The sequence below is a fragment of the Sceloporus occidentalis genome, unplaced genomic scaffold, assembly GCF_023333645.1.
Source record: "Sceloporus occidentalis isolate IW3139 unplaced genomic scaffold, rSceOcc1.0.p SCAF_13, whole genome shotgun sequence".
In the NCBI taxonomy this organism is placed as follows: domain Eukaryota; kingdom Metazoa; phylum Chordata; class Lepidosauria; order Squamata; family Phrynosomatidae; genus Sceloporus; species Sceloporus occidentalis.
Genome location: NW_028316993.1, coordinates 3,516,705 through 3,536,965, shown reverse-complemented (window position 1 = coordinate 3,536,965; position 20,261 = coordinate 3,516,705). Strand labels below are relative to the sequence as shown.

The 20,261-nt window shown below is 46.0% G+C and overlaps 2 protein-coding genes across 2 annotated transcripts; both read right to left on the bottom strand.

Annotated features, from left to right (window-relative positions):
• Nucleotides 1-1,057: 1,057 nt before the first annotated feature.
• Nucleotides 1,058-3,238, bottom strand: LOC149304596 (homeobox protein six1b-like). The gene is made up of 3 exons (XM_089478147.1): nt 2,852-3,238; nt 1,617-1,780; nt 1,058-1,328 (listed from the first exon to the last, which is right to left on the bottom strand). Exons 1-3 carry the CDS (start codon nt 3,233-3,235, stop codon nt 1,058-1,060), a joined length of 819 nt encoding a protein of 272 aa, XP_089334273.1. The 5' UTR covers nt 3,236-3,238.
• A 4,719-nt stretch (nt 3,239-7,957) lies between these two features.
• Nucleotides 7,958-15,775, bottom strand: SIX5 (SIX homeobox 5). Its single transcript, XM_089479084.1, has 3 exons — nt 15,015-15,775; nt 11,659-12,941; nt 7,958-11,037 (listed from the first exon to the last, which is right to left on the bottom strand). Exons 1-3 carry the CDS (start codon nt 15,773-15,775, stop codon nt 10,418-10,420), a joined length of 2,664 nt encoding a protein of 887 aa, XP_089335210.1. The 3' UTR covers nt 7,958-10,417.
• Between the last annotated feature and the right edge of the window lie 4,486 nt (nt 15,776-20,261).

Below are 20,261 nucleotides of genomic sequence, written 5' to 3'. Positions count from 1 at the left end.
ATTGGGGACTTTTCCATTTAAACAGAGGCTGCTGCTGTATATGCCTGTCCTTTACTTCCAACCCCTGTATCTTCAGTAACACCTTTTACAGTGGGTCCTTGGGATCCAGTGGGGTTTGGTTTCAAGCCATGGATGCTTGAATCCATGGATACGGAAGGATGATTATACTTCACTTCTATGGGGACATTGATTTTGCCACTGAGTGCATTTGGTGCTGTTCGTGTGTGAGCTAAGGAGAACAGGGGCTCATTCACACTATGGATTTTATCGCATGAGTCCCATTCTCACCACAATCATGCAAATCAATGAAAACACAAACATACTGGTTTCATGAGCAGCCATTATTGCACATCTTCACAACTGCGAGACTGTGGCTACTGCTGCCATTGCACTCTCTCCTGTATTCCCCCTTAACCCTGCCCTATCTAGCATGGCTGTCACTTTATTTTATATTTTACTTTTTTAAATGCAGTTGAGAAGTTCTGGTAATGTGATTTAGGTTTTTAAAAAAGAAAGTAAGGAGTAAGAAGAGAAGGCGGACAGGGTCAGAGGAGGGGACTATGACACCAGGTGACTGTGAATCTCACAACTGCCCTGACAGTGATGTTTTGCAGTTGAAGAGTCCTAAAACTGCTATGCAGTTGGGAGCTATTGATAGTTTTTCCCCATCTATGAAAAAAGATGCCCTACCCATGCTTGAGATACACATCAGCTACTAGTCAAAGGCGACGTCTTGTGGTAAGTATTGCCAACGGCGCTGTTTTATGATTATAATCGCTTTTAATTCAGAATTATAGTGCTATTATTCCACTTTAGCTGCCTTTGTTCCATCTTATGGAATCCTGGGGTTTGTCGTTTGGGGAGGCACATGAGTCAGAAACGACTTGAAGGCACACAACAAAAACATGACTATGTAGTGTTACTGAATGTGGAACAGTTACAAATCCATAACTGCGTACAGGATGCCAGTCAATATTTGAAAGCATTAGAACAAAGGAGGAGTCCATTGGCAATGCATGCAGGGAAATAGGGGTTGTGTCTTCCACACTGTACTGTTTCAGGATCCCAGATCAACAAGAGTGGAAGTGAGGGGTCCCAGGAGGCTATTCTGGAGAGGCTGGTGTTGCAGAAAATCCATCCTTTGGGCACCATGAGCAGAGTTTCCCATTGAAGCCGATAGTGGCAAGCCAGGGTAGATCAGGGAGGGACTGGATCCATGAGCTGCTGGGCTGTCAATGGGGGAGCTCTCATCATCGGAGCTGAGGATAACATGTCTCTCTCGTGGCAGGTCCCTTCCTTCCTTCATAGAGCCACCTTCACTGTTTTCTCTGCAAGGAGGAAGAACAAGAAGGAGAAAGAGAAGACCACAAAATCACCGTCCCCAGATGGTAAGGAAATCTATCCATCTGATAGGACTGTAGAAAGAGGTCCAAGGGTAACAGGACTCATTTAATTGATCAATTAAAAGTAATCAGCGAAAACAACTTGTCTTTCCTCCACCTTCCTTGCTATGTTGGTACAAAATAGATAGACCACAGACATCGATATACATCTATCCATTATGCTTTAGTAAAACCCCAGAAGTTACATGCTAGTCCCACATGGGCAGTCCTCACCTTTCCTTGGTCTCTGCTGCCCGGTCCCTTTGGCGTCGGTTCTTGAACCAGTTGCTGACCTGAGTAGAGGTCAACCCAGTGGCATCTGCCAGTTCCCTCTTCTCCCGAGGAGATGGATAGGGATTGTGGATGTACCATTCCCGTAACACACTCCGGGATTTTTCCTGCAACAGAAAAGCAGGAGTCAATAAAGTAACTGCAGTCAAAGACAAAACATAAAGCTGTTGGGGAAAATAGAAACAGTGAGAACAAAACCTCATATTTTTTTTTCTCAATGAGGGTACATCTACACTGTAGAAATAATGCAGTCTGAAACCACTTTTAAATGCTGTACCTCCATCTGATAGAATCCTAGAATTTTACAAGGTGTTTAACCTTCTCTGCCAAAGAGTTCTGGTGCCTCATAATATCTACAAATTCTGGGATTTTGTAGGATAGTACCATGACAGCTAAAGTGGTGTCAAACTGTATTAATAATATTTGTATTCCACCTCTCCTTATATTGGATCACTGTACATTCTACAGTGTAGATGCAGACTCTGAATTGTACCTGTATAAGCATTTTCATACATTTTCTTTCCAATAACACTGACTTCCCCTTCCCCTTTTTTATCCATTTTTATTGGTGGTGGAAAAGAGAAGATTATTTAAGTGGTACTGTTTGAGTTGACTACCAAAGTGAGAGGGAGAGGATGTTCAACAATCAATCAATAAATATGTTACAGTAGATGTAAGCAGGCATTGTAACAATCCCAAACAAGTAAACTGAATTGGAATACTAATCTGCTAATCCAATCCAAGGATAGAGCCGTGTTAGCCTGTAGAATCTGTAGAATCAGTATGTAGAGAGGTCTTGTAGTACCTTTGAGACTAAGTGAAAGAAAGAAGTTGGCAGCATGACTTTCGTAGACTTAAGTGTGCTTCCTGAGATGCATTTGGTGGAGTGGAAATCAGGATCAGACATATATAGATGAGAATGTCAATTCAAGAAAGGGAAGGGAAAGGTTACAGCCCCTTCTCTCCTTTGCCTTTTGCAGAGTTAATGGAGTACAAACTATTTTTGCCCTTTGAATCCAGCTTGTAGCAATGGAAGTATGCTGCAGATAAAGAGCAAAGGGGAAGAAGGAGAGAGAAGTTGGGATGTTTTAAAAGCATTTGAAAAAGTGGAATGACAGAGGATTAAATCAGCACTTTCCCTGCCAAATCAGGACAGTTGGAGTGTATGGTAGCCTTACCTTGAAGCAGTAGCTGGTCTCTTCTCCATCCCAGATGGTCCGTGGCAAGGGAAACTTACGTCGCACCCTGTATTTCCCCACAGCCCCTAATGGTCTTCCACGCAACTTCTCGGCTTCGATGTAGTGGGCCTTGAGCCACAGTTGCTGTAGCTTGGGGTGATTGTGCGGTGAGAACTGGTAGCTCTCCAAAATCTTGTAAAGCTCCCGGAAGTTTCCTCGGTGGAAAGCCACCACGGCTTTGGCCTTCAGGACACTCTCGTTCTTGTGCAGGTGGTCACAGGCTGGCAATGACCAAAGGAACCGGCCCAAACGCTCGATGTTGCCCCCTTGTTGCAATACCTCACACACGCACGCCACTTGCTCCTGGGTGAAACCAAAATCCATGGTGGAGAGGATAGGACACAGGTGACCTGCTCTAAGAAGATGAGGCAGAGACTCCCAGCTCCTCCGGCTTTTAAAACCCGACTCAGGCAGGGTCTGTAAACCTGATATGCCACCTACAAGGAGTCCTGAGTACAAAAGACAATGCTCTCTTTGGAGCAGAGGACATGAGCAAATCCTGCCTTTTTGACAGAGGAAACCAAATCTGTCCCACTATGGCAGGAGCATAGGAAGTGAGCAAGAGGCAAGTCTGACACCCGCCAATTTTTTATCTGGGATGGCCATATCCCCCTACCCGAAACATACTTTATTTCCCCTTGCTCCACACCTCCACTTCTCTTTGCTGTCAGGACTCCCTTTCTCTCTGTCTGTCTCATGACTCTAGAGACAGTCGCCTGGGGTAGATGTCTGGGGGTATCAGTTACAGGCCCAGCCCACGCAGACTGCAGCTGTGGAGAGCCATTGGCCAACTGTACAAGAACAGTGAAAGAGAGAGAGAAAAGTGAGAGAGAAATCTTTTTAACCACTGTCACCCTTGGATGACAAACCTTTCTTTGGAGGGGTTGTCAGGTTATGGAAACTTGAGATGCTCCCCTGTGTTGGGGGTAGCTGAGAAGGAGGCAAACTTATAGAGGAACAGCTCTATGTCCTTCCCATATCTGCATCTTCTTTTGTCTCATTGCATCCGCTCAGGCCTACCTGTTTTGGATGGTGCCTTCTGCTTTCCACCTTTGGAACATGGATTCTGACTCTCATCCCAGGAAGCATGAACAAAGGACACAAAGCTCTAATACCACCACCTTTTGCTGGGCTTCTTAGGGCTTGTCTACACTGCTAAAACCCTTGTCATTCTAGTCAATTGCGATGCTATCTGGCCACATGCATTTTGCAGGAGACTTTTGCCGTGGGAGTCCCCCCAAATTGCTGTGCAGAAAATGCTGTTTTATGTAGACAAAACTTGCTTTCTGAATTTAAAGTACTCTTTTCTACACACAAAAAAACAACAAAAACCCTGCATGCATCTTTTGGGTCAAAAATAAGTCCTGCACTGTAAATAGTCTTTGAAAACTATGCACTTTCGACAACTTTCTTTCAGTGACGAGAAAAAGGATGAAGTTAGATGGTCTTGCTTTTGAGAACAAAATTTACAAAGATTTGCACACCTAGATAGCACATCCAGATGGATTAAGTAAATCCCAGATTTTGTTTCTATTCTTTCTGAATTTTATTTTGGAAATCTATATGCCTTTTGTTTATCCTGGAATATATTCTGTCAGCTCCCAGTACGATCAGAGACTTTTTATATGCACTCCTCACTTCGGTTTATTTTAACCCCGTACAATATTGAAGAAGCCTGGAACAAAATCAGTCTGGCTGTGCCCATAATACTGTACGTAAGGTTTCTTTTCCCCTGTGGCTGGTGAATCCCCATGAAAAAAAAGCATTCATGGTCTCCCTTTGTTCTTCTTGTTCCTGCCAGGTGACAGAACAGTCCCCCTCCCCGAGCAGAGCCCCTTCTGTTTCTTTTCCTTGCCCCTTTTGCTCTTCCCATGTGCAGATCATGTTTCCCCAACACCAACCTAGCAGCCATTACTGAGACTAATAACCTGTTGCAAGACAAATAACAAGAGGCTTGTGTAGTGGCTGGGGACAGCAACAACCCACTTTTATGGGTGAGGGATGGTTGGAGAGAGATGTTTTGAGCGGTGGACCCAAAATCAGAATTCCCAGCGTCTTAGTGCAAAGGTGGAGGAATAATACTACATCCATTACAGTAGGAGCTATTCAGCCGTGGAATAGCCTGCCTCTGAAGGTGGTAGACTCTCCTGCCCTGGCAGAGGTTAAATGGCCACCTCACAGGGTTGTTTTAGCAGCACTTTCTTGCATGGCAAGGCTTGGAGTAGGTGGCCCTTGGGGTACTTTCCAGCTCTATGTTTCTATGACCTGCCTAACAAGGCTTGCTCCAGGTAGGAGGATGTTGTTGGTGTTTCCATGGCTGAGCTATGTTAGGATCCTAGGAGTTCTAGTGCAATCCACAAACCACTAAACTATACTGGTTCTTCTAGGATATTTTGTTTTAACTGTCCTCAAGTCAATCTTGACCCATGGTGACGCTGTGGATGAGACATCTCCAAGACTCCCTATCCTCCATTGCTCTGCTTAGTTTCTGTAAATTCATACCCATGACAATCGAGTCCATCAATCTAGTATGTGGCCTTCCTCTCTTTCTAGTTCCCTCCACCTTTCCCAGCATTATTATTTTTTCTTATGAGTCCTCTCTTCTCCTGATGTGTCCAAAATACAGCAGCCTAAGTTTTGTCCTCTTGGCTTCCAGGGAGATGTTGGGCTTGATCTGCTCTAGGACCCATTGGTTTGTCCTTTTGGCTGTCTATGGGATCCTCAGTAGTCTTTTCCAGCATCACTTCTCAAGTGAATTGATTTTCTTCCTGTCTTTTTTCTTAACTGTCCAGCTCTCACATCCATACTGCTAAGAAGGAATACAGTGACTTGGAGGAGTCTAACTTTTGTACTCAGTTGAATATCTTTGCATTTTAGGATCTTTTCTAGTTCCTTCACAGCCACCCTCCCCATTCTTAATCTTCTTCTGATTTCCTAGCTGAAGTCCCCGTTGCTATCAATGTTTAATCCCAGGTATGAAAATTCTTTTACTATTTCTGTTTCCTCATTGTCTTGGTGAATTTGTGTAGTTTCTCTGTAGTCATTGTTTTCTTTATGTTCAACAGTAAGCCTGCCTTTGCACTTTCTTCCTTGATCTTTCTCAGTAGTTGTTCCAGGTCTGTGAAATTATCTGCTAGCATTATGGTGTCATCTTCATATTTTAGATTGTTAATATTCCTTCCTCCTATTTTACTCCTCCTTCTTCTGTGTCCAAGCCTGCTTTTCTTACAATATGTTCTGCATATAAGTTGGAACAAGATATTTCTAGGATATTAGAAAGGGTTAATTTTGCCTGAGAGGAGTGGTCTCTTCTCCATCCACATCCCCTGTTTTCCCACCCAATTCAGGGCAAAATCAAATCCTTCTAAATATTTCCATCCCAGAAGATATTGCTTACACAGCCATCTGAGTAATACTATCCAACCTGGATCAACTTACTCCTTCCCAGCAACTTAACAGCCTCTCAGGGAAATGAAAAGGGGGAAGCCGCCGTCGGGAGGAAGAGAAGCTTTGTTTCAGAGCTGGGATGATGGTGGCAGTAGCTAAAACAGCAAACTTGCTCTGTGTGGAATATCAACCAAGAGAAACACTTGAGAAGCACTCACTGCATCCCCATTAAGGCATTTTCACAAGGAAACCTTCAAGTCTGGACGCAGTAAGTCCGTTTGCCTTGATTTCATGCCATCACTTTCTGCATGAGGCTGCCTTTGGAAACTGTTTGCAGGGAACATGTAACTCCCCTGTTGAAGCAGCTTCACGAGTGACTAGTCTGAAATACTGGTTATGAACTAGAAAGTACTGCAGCCACAAGGTTGTGAGTTCGATCCCAGGCTGGGCTCCAAGGTCCATTCAGCCTTCCATCTTTTCATAGCTCGGTAAAATGGGTACCCAACTTGTTGGGGCAATTGGCTTACACATTGTAAACCACTTAGGTAATGCTAGTTCAGTGATAAGTGGTATAGAGATGTACTTGCTATTACTGAATTGCTATTAGGTCCAGGCTATCTGGAAGACTGTGAAGCGTATCACATGGAGATAGAAAGTGGAAGTTCAGCCAAAGAGTAGTGCTTTTCTGCATTCCTTACCAAATGACATTGTAATGCTTCAGTTCTCTTCCTGCAGATAGACATAAAAACAAGTGTCTTTTTTTCTAGCTGGAAAAATACGTTGGACAAAAGATTCACTTTTACGATCGTCTCCCGCCGGAAGAGAACTGATGAAGAGCAACAACGTCATGAAGTAAGGCACATAGAAGGGCGCTGCCATCCAGCTGAAATTCCGTTTTCTTTGTGCAAAAAGCTCCTGTATCTCTTGCTCTGACCTTGCCAGACATTTAAAAGAACTTCAGAGTGGCCTTTCTCTTGGTCCCACCATCTTCACAGGTACTGTTGATGAGGATGAGAGTTTTCTCAATGCCTGCCTCCAGTTTATGGAATTCCTTCTAGTGGAAAGCTTGGAGTCCATCTCTTCCTGCTGTCAGGCAAAGACTTTCTTATTTACCCAGGACTTTGACTATTTACTGGCTATTGCGGAAGGTCTTATAACTGGGGCAAGCAGCATTTTTATCATGTTTAACTGCTTTTAAACAGTAGTGTAGTTGGACCTTCACATTTGTGGCTTTGACTTTTGCAGATTTGATTAATATATTCTCTCTAGGAATTTCTAGCTCCTCCAGCACAACTCTGCCAGACGTTGACCATAGAGTCATGCTGGAGGACCTAGAGATTCCTAAGAAAATACTTCTCTAGGCATTTGTATGTCCTCCAAAGTGATTATATGGTCAACCTCTGGTGGACATTGACCACAGAGTTATGCTGGAGGACCTAAAGATTCCCAGAGAGGTGTTCTCTCAGGTTAAAGCAATGTTTTTAATTTGTTTTCCCCCACTTTCATGGGTCCTGCACCCCTAACCCCAGAGAATATGGGTTGCTACTGCAGTAGTAGTAATAATAATAACAACAATATAAATATATACACACATACAGTGCTCTAGGATAAAATATATTTATATATATATAAAATATACATATATATATATGACACAAATACACTTAAAAACAAGAAAAGATATAAAAATATCTCATTGAACTGATTGCTTCTCACAAACAAAGGGAAAATATGTAATGCTGCAGTACCTGGTTGGGAAAGAAGAGGAGGAAAAACATCCCAACAATCAAAATCATTTGCTTAGATCCCATCCTTTCTCTTCAGGAATGATGGGATACCCGCCACAGATATGTCAACTATTTTTGTCCCACCCCCCTTTCTTTATGATAAAATATATATCAACTGACAGAGTATAAGAAACCCCAACAAACAACTCCACTCAACCGTACTTTTCTTTTCTTTGAACTATGTACCATTCAGTTTCAGTGGAAAAAATATGGATATTAACTGAGTGGTTCAGCAGAAAATGATAGTAGCAGAGGGAAAAAAGGCACAAGAATTTCTGTTTGAGAGGACAAACTTCTGTCGAACTCTTATGTACCATTTTTGGGGGTACAAAATGACTAGGAACCTGCCCTACAATGGTTTGGTCTTTGAATGTATTAAACCCAGTGCTATTTATATCAGTCTTCTCCAAACTGATGCCCTTCAGAGGTTTTGAAAATCCCATAGCAGGTACATTGGAGAATACTTAAAGTATGTTGTGGTCCTCCTAGGCCTCTATGTCCAATACACACTGCAGAAATAATCCAGTCTGAGACTGCTTTAACTGCCCTCAGTGCTAGGGAATCCTGGGAATTGTAGTTTATTGTGGCACTTGAGCTCTCTCACAGAGAAGGCTAAATGTCTCACAAAACTAGTCCCCAGAATTCCCTAGCACTGAGCCAGGGCAGTTAAAGCGGTCTCAAACTAGATTATTTCTGCATTATGTTTCGGACCTATATTCCCATAATGTTTCCCAAACTTTGGTCTCCAGCTGCTTTGGACTTCAGCTCCCAGAAGCCTTAGCCAGTTAGGCCAAGAATCAGGAATTATGGGAGCTGAAGTCCAAAACATCTGGAGGATCAAAGTTTAGGAAACATTGATATAGAACAAGCTAATTTCACTTGTAAGGGAATGTAGGTATTTTTTAAAAGAACGCAGAAGGGAGCTCTTTGGAGAGGAACGAGTCAAAGCACCTTGTTCTGATTTTATTTTTAATTTGTTCAGTTATGATGGCTCAAAGTCTTGCCCTGCCTTTCCAAAAAACTGGCACCGTGGAGGCTCTTTTGTTCATAAAATGTTTAAAATTCGTTCTGTGAGTCTTAGGGTCGCTGTAAGTCAGAAAGAACTTAAAGGCATGCAGCAACAACAAGTACAGTGGACCCTTGTTATACGCTGGGGTTTATGAGATTTCTGTCTTTCAGATGATCACTCAAAAGTGTTCCTAGTTAACACAGGACATGACTTCTTCCCAACCCCAAATAGAAAGGGATGTTTGTCTGTGGCTAAAACTCACTTCACTATGTCTTAAGAAGCTGCAAATCCATATCTACAATCTATTTGCATGTACCTTTCATTTTTAGGAATAACCTGTGCATCACTGAGTCCCTTAGTTTAAAAAATGTGCCTATGTTCACACATAAGTGTAGTGTCACAATTAGTCCAGGCTTTCTCTTGCTTTCCCGCCTGCACTAAATGTTGAAAGACTATTCCACAGATAAGGCACCGGCTGATAAAAACCAAAATGAAAAGTGTTTGTGGACAAACAATGGAGAAAGAACAGAGGATACTCTAGCTCTGGAGGACTGGCGCAATGTCCAACTGTTCCAATTTTGACTTGCTAGGATGGCGCCGATACCTCTAAATGCAATACTAAAAAGCCAACAAGAAACCAAAGCTTTGATGCCCCTCACCTCCTTGCAAAGAACACAAGAAAAACTGGATTTATTCTCCCTCCCTTTCCAAAACGGGATTTGGGGTCAAGCGAGTTAGGCTCAACCTCATCCCTTAGCACCATGGAGGTAGGGAAAGGAAATAACCAATGTTTCCATGTGTAAGTGCTACCTGTCCAAAGTTAATCAGAAGTTACTATCTTTGCAAGCTGCATCATCAATCGGAGGAAGCTCAATGGGAAACTCATAGGCTGAAGAGTTGAGGAAGAAATGGAGAAGATCCTCAACTTTTGAAGACAAGAAAGAGGCAGCAAAGAGAAGCAAGATCGTGCTTACTATTCTACTGGCAGCTGCAAGGTGGCACATAAGAGTGTTGGACACGCAACTGTAAGGGGATGGAGGCATTGCCCTTGTGTTTCACTACTTTAGTGTTTGCAACACACATTCATACAAAAGTTGCAACCGTAGTCCTGATTGCAGGAAGAGGGAAGGCTCACAAACATGGGAGAAGAGTTTCCCTTATCAAGGCACTTGTAGAGTTCCTAAACCAGCATTCCTGGTCTGGGAGATGGCAGGAGAAGGGACCAAGAAGGATAGATTAAAAGGCAAAATCCCATTCTCTTCCTGCAGCCGGTGATAGATTACCTCCAAGCCCAACTCACTGGATCCCACCTGTCCCATTCTTTTATAAGTCCAGAGAATCTTCTACTGGCACCGACTGCAGCTGGGTCAGCACTTTCTCCCCCGAGTCGAGAGCTTCTGGATCCATGGGGTCACCCCCCGAGTCATCCAGCAAGAGGCCTTCGTCTTCAGGAAGCCTGAGCAACCCCGCTTGCTCCACCATCGGGCTCTTGTCCATTTCAAAGAGCCCATCAGAGCTGGTCCCTTGAAGATCCAAGGGGTTGGGCCACACCATTTGCTGTTGGGACATGCCCAAGCTTTCGGGATGGGAGAAGAGAGAGTCTGGGGCAAAAGACGACAAGCTGGCTTGCCCGGCATTGTCAGATGCAGAGAGAGAGGAGACTCCTGATGTGATGCTTGAAAGCAACAGGTTTCCTGGACCACTGCTGTCGCCACCGCCATCACCACCATTTCCTTCATCAGCCGCAAGAGATGCGGGTGGGGTCACCACCTGTTCCTGTTTGATGGGCAATGCCAAGGTGGGCGCCGCAGGAGCTGAGAGGATGGGCGCCATCAACATGCCAGCTGGGAAAGTGGCTGTTAGGATCAGCTTGCCTTGCTGGAGTGCCATGCCAGTGACAATGGTGCCACTGCCTGTGGCTGGGTTGCTCAGGAGAATATTTCCTAAGGTGGAGAGAAAATGGGAGAGGCCTTAGGTATGGAAAGATCTCAAGAGCCCTGTCTTGCCCTCTCCACCCAGCTGGTAAATATTTCTCCTTTTTCTTATCCATCCAAACGGCAATTTTCTTTCCTTCTCTTCTTTGTCCACCCAAGTGGTAGACACCTTATGTTCTCTCTTTGCTGCCCATTCAGCCAGTACGACTTAAATACAGCAACAAATCTCCCTTTATGAGCCCATTAGAGCTATAAGAGCTTCAGGAGAGTCCCTTCTCTCTGCCCCACCATCTTTCCTGGCATCTTCGCTGGGAACAAGGGAGACGAGGCCTTCTTGGTGACTGCTCCCAGACTTTGGAATTCCATCCCTAGGTTTGCTTCTCATAACTAGTCAGAGAGAATGACAACCCACTTGGCACAGTTGCCCCTTTGACTATGGCTACCACATACTCATTCACAGAAGTTATGCAATCCCAATCAGTAAAAAATGTCAAGGCAATTATTGTTCAGACCACTCCTGTCTTAATGATACACACGAAAATCTTCAACACTGTGATAGCTCTAGTCAAGTCCTTAATGCACATGTCTTTTCTCAAGCTTCCCCAACCGCTTGCCTCCCAAAATGGATACCTGCTGTTGTGCCTGGAAGCTGCAGTGCCGTCACACCAACGTTGGTATTGATAAGATGCACGCTGTTGCTCTGTCCAAGATGCCCTCCTGCCACGGTGGCCTGTTGCGTCCCTGCCATGGCACCCATTTTGATGGGGGCAGCGCTTGTCAAGATCTGGATGGGGCTGCCCATGCTTTGTTGCAGTGTCACAACCTGGGAGGTGGGCACCACTTGGGGCAGAGAGATAATTTGTGACCCCTGGGGAACTTGCGGAAGGGAGACAAGCTGAGGGGCAGGCGGACCCTGGGGTACGGTGTAGATCTGAGTGGGGGACATGGGAACCATTTGAGATGGGGAGAGCACCTGGGTCCCCGAAACTGGCTGGGAAAGGGGTACAACCTGGGAAGGAGGTGAAACCTGGGCAATGGGGACCAGGGATGGGGCAGGAACATGGAGAACAGTGGCCTGACCTGGAGAAGACCTGGGGATGGAAAGCAGAGATGTAGCCATGGTGGTAGGAGATGGGTTCGCTAGGGTCACTTGGCCACTGACAGTGACCACAGGGTCTGGCGCAGTTGGCAAAGCTGGAGTTGCAGGGACTAACTTGGCCAGGGAAACAACCGGAGGGCCGGAGGTGCCCCTAGGATGAGGTGTAATGGGCACAGGAGTGGTTGCAGGAGCCTCGTCTTTGGATGGGACAACTTGAGGCATGGGAACGGCCCCCAAGAGGGTCCCCTTATGGTCAGAGAGCAATGTGGAGGCATCGGGGAGAGTTAAGAGGGGTGGGACGGAGTCTGCCTCCTCTGCCTTCACTTCCATACCAAATGGTAAGGCCTCTTCTGCTTCAGATTTCACCTCCCCCTGAAGGGCTGGTGGACCCAGGAGGACAGCAGCTGGGGGAAGGGGCTCTTGGGGGCCTTTGGCGACTTCCTGGCTGGTGGGTGCCATGGGTTTGCTGCTCAACAGAGCGGTGGAGCCGTTGAGCAGGATGGGGGGACTGGGAGTTGCTGTCACAGGACTCAAGGTGATGGTCTGGTTATCTCCCAGGGTCAAACCATTAAGGATGACACCACCTCCAGGGGTCTGGATGACAGAGCCGCCATTGAGGAACATGGTGGGAGAGGTGGCTGTGATGAAGTTCCCATTAAGAAGGATGGAAGAGGCGCTGGAGCAGGCAGCCGGCAGGAAAAGGGTGTTGGAGGCTGTGACCCCTTCAGGCATGGTAGATGTCCCCGTGGTTGCTTCGGTTTCTTCAGGCCCATGGCTGGACTCGTCTTCCGTGCTAGGATTCCCGTCTGATTCACTGTCGGGTGGAAAAAGAGCAGGTAATAAACTCCCCAAAACTGGGGGGGGGGGAGGAGAACAGCTGTGTTAGACTATTTAGAAGAGTATAAAATGCTTAATACAGTCAGCTCTCATTTGCCTTTGGGACTGTTCTGAGTTTTTCTTGCTGCTTTGGGGGTCTGACCCACTGACCCTAGAACAGCATTTTAAAATGTCTGAAGCTGTTTTAGTCCACTGGAGGAATCAGAAAAGGTCTTCCCTTAGGTCCACAAAATGCTCATCCCTGCCTGCCTCAGGGATTTAGCTCAGGCTGACATTTGTTCCAAGTTCACAATAAGCCCCTGGGCCTCCAGATTTGCTCCTGGACACTATAGAAACATGGGCCTCCAGGCTCAAAGCTGAGTCCAGGAGGAGACTCAAATTGTGGAAATGCATCTTCAGGGGGAGTGTAACCCCATCTAACACAGGTTGGATACCTATTCCCTGATCTGCCTTCCAACTGACCAGAAGCATCTTTGTCTTGTCTGGATTAAGCTTCAATTTGTTTATTCATATCCACTCTATACTTGAATGCCATTCTCAGTGTGCCTCACCACTTAGCTCTCGACTGGATTGGGATGCAGTCCAATAAGACCCAGAGGGCTGCTCCTTTGACCATCCCTACTGCAGACAATACTGAGTGTAGACATACCAACAGTCTTGACTCGCTACCAAGGGGGCTTCATATGTATTATTTTGTGGCAAGATGCTGGGATGGTTCTGGACCTATTAGGTTTTGGTGATGACAATGGAGTCCATCATCCACAGTGGTAAGGGAATGGACAAACACCCACTACCTCCCAAAGAGTCATAGGAAACTTAAAACCACTGAAGTTATATTTTATAACGAGGAGAAAGAGCTCAGAGCTGCCCCTTTTCATATTCTGGCTCAGCACAGTTAACTTGCAGCAAAGTGGAAAGAGATGCATGAGTGTGTACATGACAGAAAAGATGTGAGTGTCCAGCTGCAGGAACATCTGGAGTTGCCAACACTGTTTTTCCCCATCCTACCCCCCTGGAAGGGTTGGTAACAGAGGAATGAGCTGGAACTTTCTCAGACTGCAGTGGTTTCTGTTTTGTTTGTAGAGGGAAGAGGAGCAAACAGGCACAGACAAACTGGAATTGCTCTTTATATTTTTAGCCTCCTCTAAGTGCAGAGGGGGACAACCACAAGAAAAGCGCCGCTGGCTTCCAGTTTAGGGACCCTGCCTAACATGGCGTGTCATTCTACGTAAAGCGTAGGCATCCAAAGAAATGGGATAGGCGAAGATACCAAGGGAATGCAAACACAACAGATACAAGGACAAAAGTAACAGAAGTGTGAACAATTTATCCTCATCTTTTAGTGCCTACAACGCTAGTATTTTGGGGACGAAAGGAAAATTTCATTTGGAAGAACAGAGTTTTAATGGGGGTGGAATGCTGCATCTAAGATGCAACCTCAATTGAGGCTGTCGTACTTTGGTCATATCATGGAAAGGCATGATTCCCTAGAATAGATGGGAAGGGAACCTGGGAAGGGGAGAGCCAAGGGGGGCACTCTGCCCATGCCCTGAGGATCCCTCCCCCCTTTCCCCTTTGGCATCCCTTTGGGACCAGATATCACCTTTTGTTGGGTTCAAAATGAAGGGACGCACTAAGACAAATGACTGTACTTGCCCATAGGGAATCACAGGAGTAGAGTTGCCCATAGAGAATCATTGGAGAATACTTGTCCATAGAGAATAATTGAAGACTTGCCCATAGAGAATAACAGGGGAAGAGTTGCCCATATAGAGTAATAGGAGTAGAGGTGCCACTAGAGAATCATTGGCAAATACTTGCCCATAGAGAATACTTGCCCATAGGGCATAATAGAAGATTTGCCCATAGGGAATAATAGAAGACTTGCCAACACATCCATGCATTTGGGTACCTAATGTGGGTCTAGGAACCAAATCTTAGCAGATAGGGGAGGAAAGGGAACCTGGGAAGGTGGGAGCAGGGGGTGGCACTCTGCCCATGCCCAGAGGACCCTTCCACCCCTCTCCATCCTTTTGGGACCAGATCTCACCTTTTGCTGGGTGTGCCACCACCACCACCAGCTCCATGGCCTCCTCTTCCAGCTCCCCCTCGGTCCCTTTGCCTTCGGTTCTTGAACCAGTTGCTGACCTGGGTCAAGGAGAGCCCAGTATCCCTGGCCAGGCGCCTCTTTTGCTCAGGGCTGGGGTACCTGCTCCTGCCATAGGAATCCCTCAGGGCAGCCCTGGACCTCCTCTTGAAGCAGTAGACTGTTTCTTCTCCATCCCAGATGGTGCTGGGCAGAGGGAACTTCTTCCTGAGCCTGTACTTATCCACTGCCCCCAGGGCCCTGCCTCTGGCAGCCTCAGCCTCTCTGTACCTGGCCCTCAGGTAGAGGTCCTGCAGGAAAGGATGATGGAGAGGCTGGAAAGGGCGGCTCTGGACCAGACGGTAGAGCTCTGCGAAGTCCCCCTTTTGGAAAGCCAAGAGGGCCCTTGCTTTGGCTAAGCTCTCCAAGGAGGAGGAGGAGGATGAAGATGAGGAGGAGGATGCCTCTTCTTCCTCGGATGCTTCTGCAGGCAAGGAGCCCAAAAAGCGATCCAAGCGGCCAGGATCCCCAGCTTGGAGGAGTGCCTCGCAGACACAAGAGACTTGCTCTGCAGAGAAGCGTAAAGATGGAGAAGAAGAGGAGGAGGAGGAGGATGGGGAGGAAGGCTGGCTTGCTAGGGCCACCGATGGTGCCCCGGAGGCTGGCACTCCGTCCGGGGGAGCCTTTGGCTCCCCCGGATGGAGTGCCAGCCTCCGGGGCACCATCGGTGGCAAAGGAGCAGACAACAAAGTGGCCCCTTTTCCCTCCACCTCCTCCACCTTTTCCTCCTTTGCACCCTCCCTTGCCAAGGAGGCCATCTTCAGCCACTCCAATCCCTTCCCCCCCAGCCTCTACATCCTCAATTTGTCCTCCAAACTATAACCCACCGTGCCCCCGTGCCCCCTTCCTCCGATCCTGCCTTTGCCAACTTGGCCAACTCTTTGGCAAACTTGGCCAACTTGGCCAACCCTCCCTTTGCGCCTTTCTTGCTTCCTCCTCCTCCTCTTCCTTGGCCAAACTTTCCTTTCTCCTCCCTTTCCCCCCCCCCCCCTTTCCCTTTCCTCTCTCCTCCCTCTGCCCTGCCTTCTCTTTTTTCCCCCCTTCCTTTTCCTTTCTTCCTTCCCTTTCTTTTTTTGGGACCTCCCTCCCTGCAGCTCCTCCTTTTTTTTGCTCTCTTCTTTTGCCTCTCTCTCTCTCTCTCTCTCTCTCTCTCTCTCCAGCCCCAGAGTTTTCTTGCTTTCCTTTTTACGCACAAGGAAGGGAAAGGGGGGGGGAGTCTTTCCAGAGGTGGAAAGGCAGATTCCCTTCTTTGTAGATCCCTTGGGAAATCCCTCCTTTGCAGATTCCTTCTTTGTAGTTTTCTTCTTTACAGAAGCTTCCCAGATTTTCCTTCTTTGCAGATTCTTGGCAAGTTCCTTCTGTGTAGATCCTTTTGGAAAATGCCTCCATTGCAGATTCCTTCTTTGCAGGTTCCTTCTTTACAGATCCTTTGTAGATTCGTTGCAACTGGTCCTTCTTTGTAGATCTCTTGGAAAATTTCTCCTTTACAGGTTCCTTCTTGGCAGATCCTTTGCAGATTTCTTGCAAGGCCCTTCTTTGTAGATCCCTTCGAAAGCAAACGGCAACGTGGTGCATTTTTTGTAGACAAATAAGCCTCAAGGTATTCCAGTGGAATGTACTTCTAGAGAAGCGTACATGGCATTGCAACTTAAAATTGGCTAAATTATTCACAACTGATCCCCGCATCTATGTAACTCTGCATTTGCACTTGAAGTTTGAATATTGTGCGCATTCAGTGTATCGGAGGAAGTACATGTTATGCTCAGTTAAATCCATGAAAGCACATGCCAGAGGAAATGTATTAGTTTTAAAGGAGACACAAAGCAAAGCCAACACACTGTAGTTGTCTGATGACTTTTTCACACGGAGGAATATATCATCGTCCCAAAAGGGGGGGGAAGGGGGAGGCAATCCGAAAATGCAAGACATTACATTGTAGCTTATCACACGCACAGACGAACACAACATCCATCCAAAAGAGAAAGCAGTGTGAATGCGAATGAATTCATCACATGAGTAGGTACCCATTGGCTTTTTTAGTGTGTTTGCGCATGTGTAGGGAGGACAGGATCCCATGGCCGACAGTAATCCCATGGCCGAACTGGAGGTGCAAATGAGAATTGACTGTGAATTTGCAGTGGAAAAGGATTCATAATTTCAATATTTTTCTGACTTGAGCTATTCCTGGGATGTCTCACGATTGCGTTTGGATTGCATTCCATTTGCGTGTGACGTCATTTGAAAATCTTTTGCGAAATTACGTGAAATACCTTGGATGACCCCAGATTGGTTAAACTTCCATTTTTCCCTGTGTGATAAAGTCCCGAGTGTTGAACTGCAACTTTGGAGACAAGGGTTCGAATCCGCACTCAGCCATAAAACCCACTGGGTGACTTTGAGCGTGTCACATTCTCTCAGCCTCAAGGGAAGGCCATGGCAAACCTCCTCTGAACAAATCTTGCCATGAAAACCCCATGATAGCCTTAAGGTCACCATAGGTTGGAAACAACTTGATGGCACACAACAACAGCAACTCCTGAAGGTGCCTGGGGCTAGGTTGGCTGCTACGGCCAGAAGATCTTTCTCCACAGCTGCCCCAGCCCTCTGGAACACGCTGCCCACGGAGCTCCGCTCATCCACCACCCTGGCCCAATTTAGGAAGGGCCTAAAAACCTTCCTATTTAATCAGGCATTCCCCGACTAAAACATCCTGTGGGCCTCCCTCCTCTCTCGTGGCCGTGAGGATGGGCTAAGGGGGTTTTTATTGATTAATATTATTGTGTTGTTTTTAATTTTGTATTCTGTCTGCGCTTCGGTGCATTTTGTTAGCCGCCCTGATCATTCGGAAGGGCGGGGTATAAATAAAATTTTTATTATTATTATTATTTAACAACAACAGCAGCAACAACAACAAAAGAGACACAATACTCTCTGTTCTCCATTTTATGATGAATGTTAAATTGCTCATCCAGACTGATTTAAAGCAATAGGAAAGTCCTAGATTTTGTTCCTGTTTTTTCTTTCTTTCTGATTTTATATTTTATTTTCAATCAGCTTTTGTTCTTTGTTGCTGTTTGGTATGTCCTGCAATGTCCAGAATGGACACAAGAGGCCGCTGTTGTTAATGGAAAGTAGACTGGGATTAAATCTTTTGGGATTTAATTGGGAAGCAGTTGATATTTAGGGTAAGACACCTATTTGCATAGATCAGGAAATGCAGAAATATATATTTTTATCACATCCACTCACAATCTATTCTTGGAACGAGGAGTGGAATTTGGGGAAGGGGCACAGAGCAACAGATTTGGCCCACTTTATTATTTTAAACAGTAACAATTCTTATTTAGCCCCCATTCCCACCCCGCCCCATAGATATGTGTGTTGTGTGCCTTCAAAGTTGTTAGCAGCTTTACTTTGGCCTTTCTTGGTAAGGGGTTTCTTGGCAAGTTTTTCAGAGGGTGTGTGTGCGTTTGCCATTGCCTTCCTCTGAGGCTGAGAGAGAGTGACTTGCCCAATGGGTTTCCTGGCTGAGCCATGATTCGAACCGTGGTCCCCAGAGTCCTAGTCCAAGGTTCAAACCACTCTGGCTCTCTGCCCCATAGCTCTGTCTATTTTGGGGGAAACAAAATACATCCCTAAAGACACACTGCCTTTTCATTGCTCTCCAAATGTGCTGCTTGAGGCAGCTGCCTCATACTGCCTTAATGCTTGTATGTTGGATAACCAACGTGGGGGAAGGAGTTGAATAGTTGTTTGCTAGCTATGCTTCTCTCAAGGGCACCTTGGCTTGCTCTAGAAAATAAACTACAAATCCCCTGTGTAAACTGGCCTTTGCCCTCTCCCAGTCAACTGTAACAACCCTTCCCAGGTTCCTTGCAGACTTGTGAAACCAGGGGGTTATTTGGACGGTGAAAATAATCCTGGTAGAATGTGGGTTGAATCTTTGTGGTTCACATGCCTTTTGAAGGCACCAGAATAACTTTGGGTGCCACAATCAACTGCAATGCCCTGAATTCCAGAGCATTGAGCCAGGGCAGTTAAAGTGGTGTCAAACCCTCTGTCCTTTAATCCTTCCCTTTAAAATGACCCAAGTAGGATTGGAGACAAGTTCACATTGGCAGCACCATGGAAAAACATGGGTTTTCTAAAAAGAAACAATGGGAAATCCAAAAACCCGTGATAAAGGGGATTTGTCATAGGTCCAGCACAAATTGGGTGTGCAAAACCCAGTGCCAGTGTGAACTACCCACTTATAAACCATTTTGCAAACTGGTGTGTAACATAGTATGAATGGCCCCTTAGTTTGGTGGAGAGTGGTAGGCACCTTTAGGGTGACCAGCTGTCCTCCTTTTCTAGGACATGCCCTATATTTCAATCTTCTGTCCAGGAAGAATTTCACAGTGCCTTCTATTGTGAGCATGATTAAGAAGCATGAATTTATGTTGTGTTTTGAGCATTTGTTTGGTAAGGGCCTACATTTTTCTGGCGTGTCCTACATTTTGCAGTGTTCTGTGCAGAAGGCTTTCCCATAAGGATATATTCTTTAAAAAATAACACGGTGATACAGTTGTTGAAGCATCAGCATGTCTCACTGAATTTGCCCTTTGGGGCAGCTCTTTGGAAAGTATGTTTATCCCTAGCTAAGCCTCCTTACATTCTCTGTGGCATTCCAATTGGCAGCATCTGTACCGTAAAGGCACCAGATCTGGACTGACCTTGGAAGCTCATCTGGGCCAGCCTTGGTTAGTACTTGGATGGGAGACCACCAACAAATGCCGGGTGCTGTAGGCTTTATTTCAGGGGAAGGAACTGTCAAAACCGAGAGCCATGGTGGTTTGAGAATTGGACCACAAGTCTGGAGACCAGGATTCAAATTCTACTTATGCATAAAAATCTACTGGTTAAGTTTGGGCAAGTCATGCTCTCTCAACCTTTTGGTATTCCTGGAACCAAACCCCAGTGGATGCCAAGGGCCCACTGGACTGTTTTGTTGTTGTTGGGCCTTTTTTGAGTCCAGTTTAGGGGAAAGGTGGCATATAAAATAAAATCAACCAATCAATATAAATAAAGAAGGCAGCGATGGGGTTAAATAGGAGGCTGGCCTCTGGTCCTCGTCCAACTCCATTCCTGGGACCTTTAAATGGGCATGGA

What these genes read in the sequence shown, in the direction of transcription:
- LOC149304596 (XM_089478147.1), bottom strand. Translation starts at nt 3,235, where the DNA reads ATGGATTTTGGTTTCACCCAGGAGCAAGTGGCGTGCGTGTGTGAGGTA. An exon ending in AGACCAGCTACTGCTTCAAG is followed by an intron (nt 1,781 to 2,851) that starts GTAAGGCTACCA and finishes TTTCTGTTGCAG; the next exon opens with GAAAAATCCCGGAGTGTGTT. An exon ending in GCAGCAGAGACCAAGGAAAG is followed by an intron (nt 1,329 to 1,616) that starts GTGAGGACTGCC and finishes TCCTCCTTGCAG; the next exon opens with AGAAAACAGTGAAGGTGGCT.
- SIX5 (XM_089479084.1), bottom strand. Translation starts at nt 15,775, where the DNA reads ATGGTGCCCCGGAGGCTGGCACTCCATCCGGGGGAGCCAAAGGCTCCC. An exon ending in GGTGGCACACCCAGCAAAAG is followed by an intron (nt 12,942 to 15,014) that starts GTGAGATCTGGT and finishes TCCACCCGACAG; the next exon opens with TGAATCAGACGGGAATCCTA. An exon ending in GCTTCCAGGCACAACAGCAG is followed by an intron (nt 11,038 to 11,658) that starts GTATCCATTTTG and finishes TCTCCACCTTAG; the next exon opens with GAAATATTCTCCTGAGCAAC.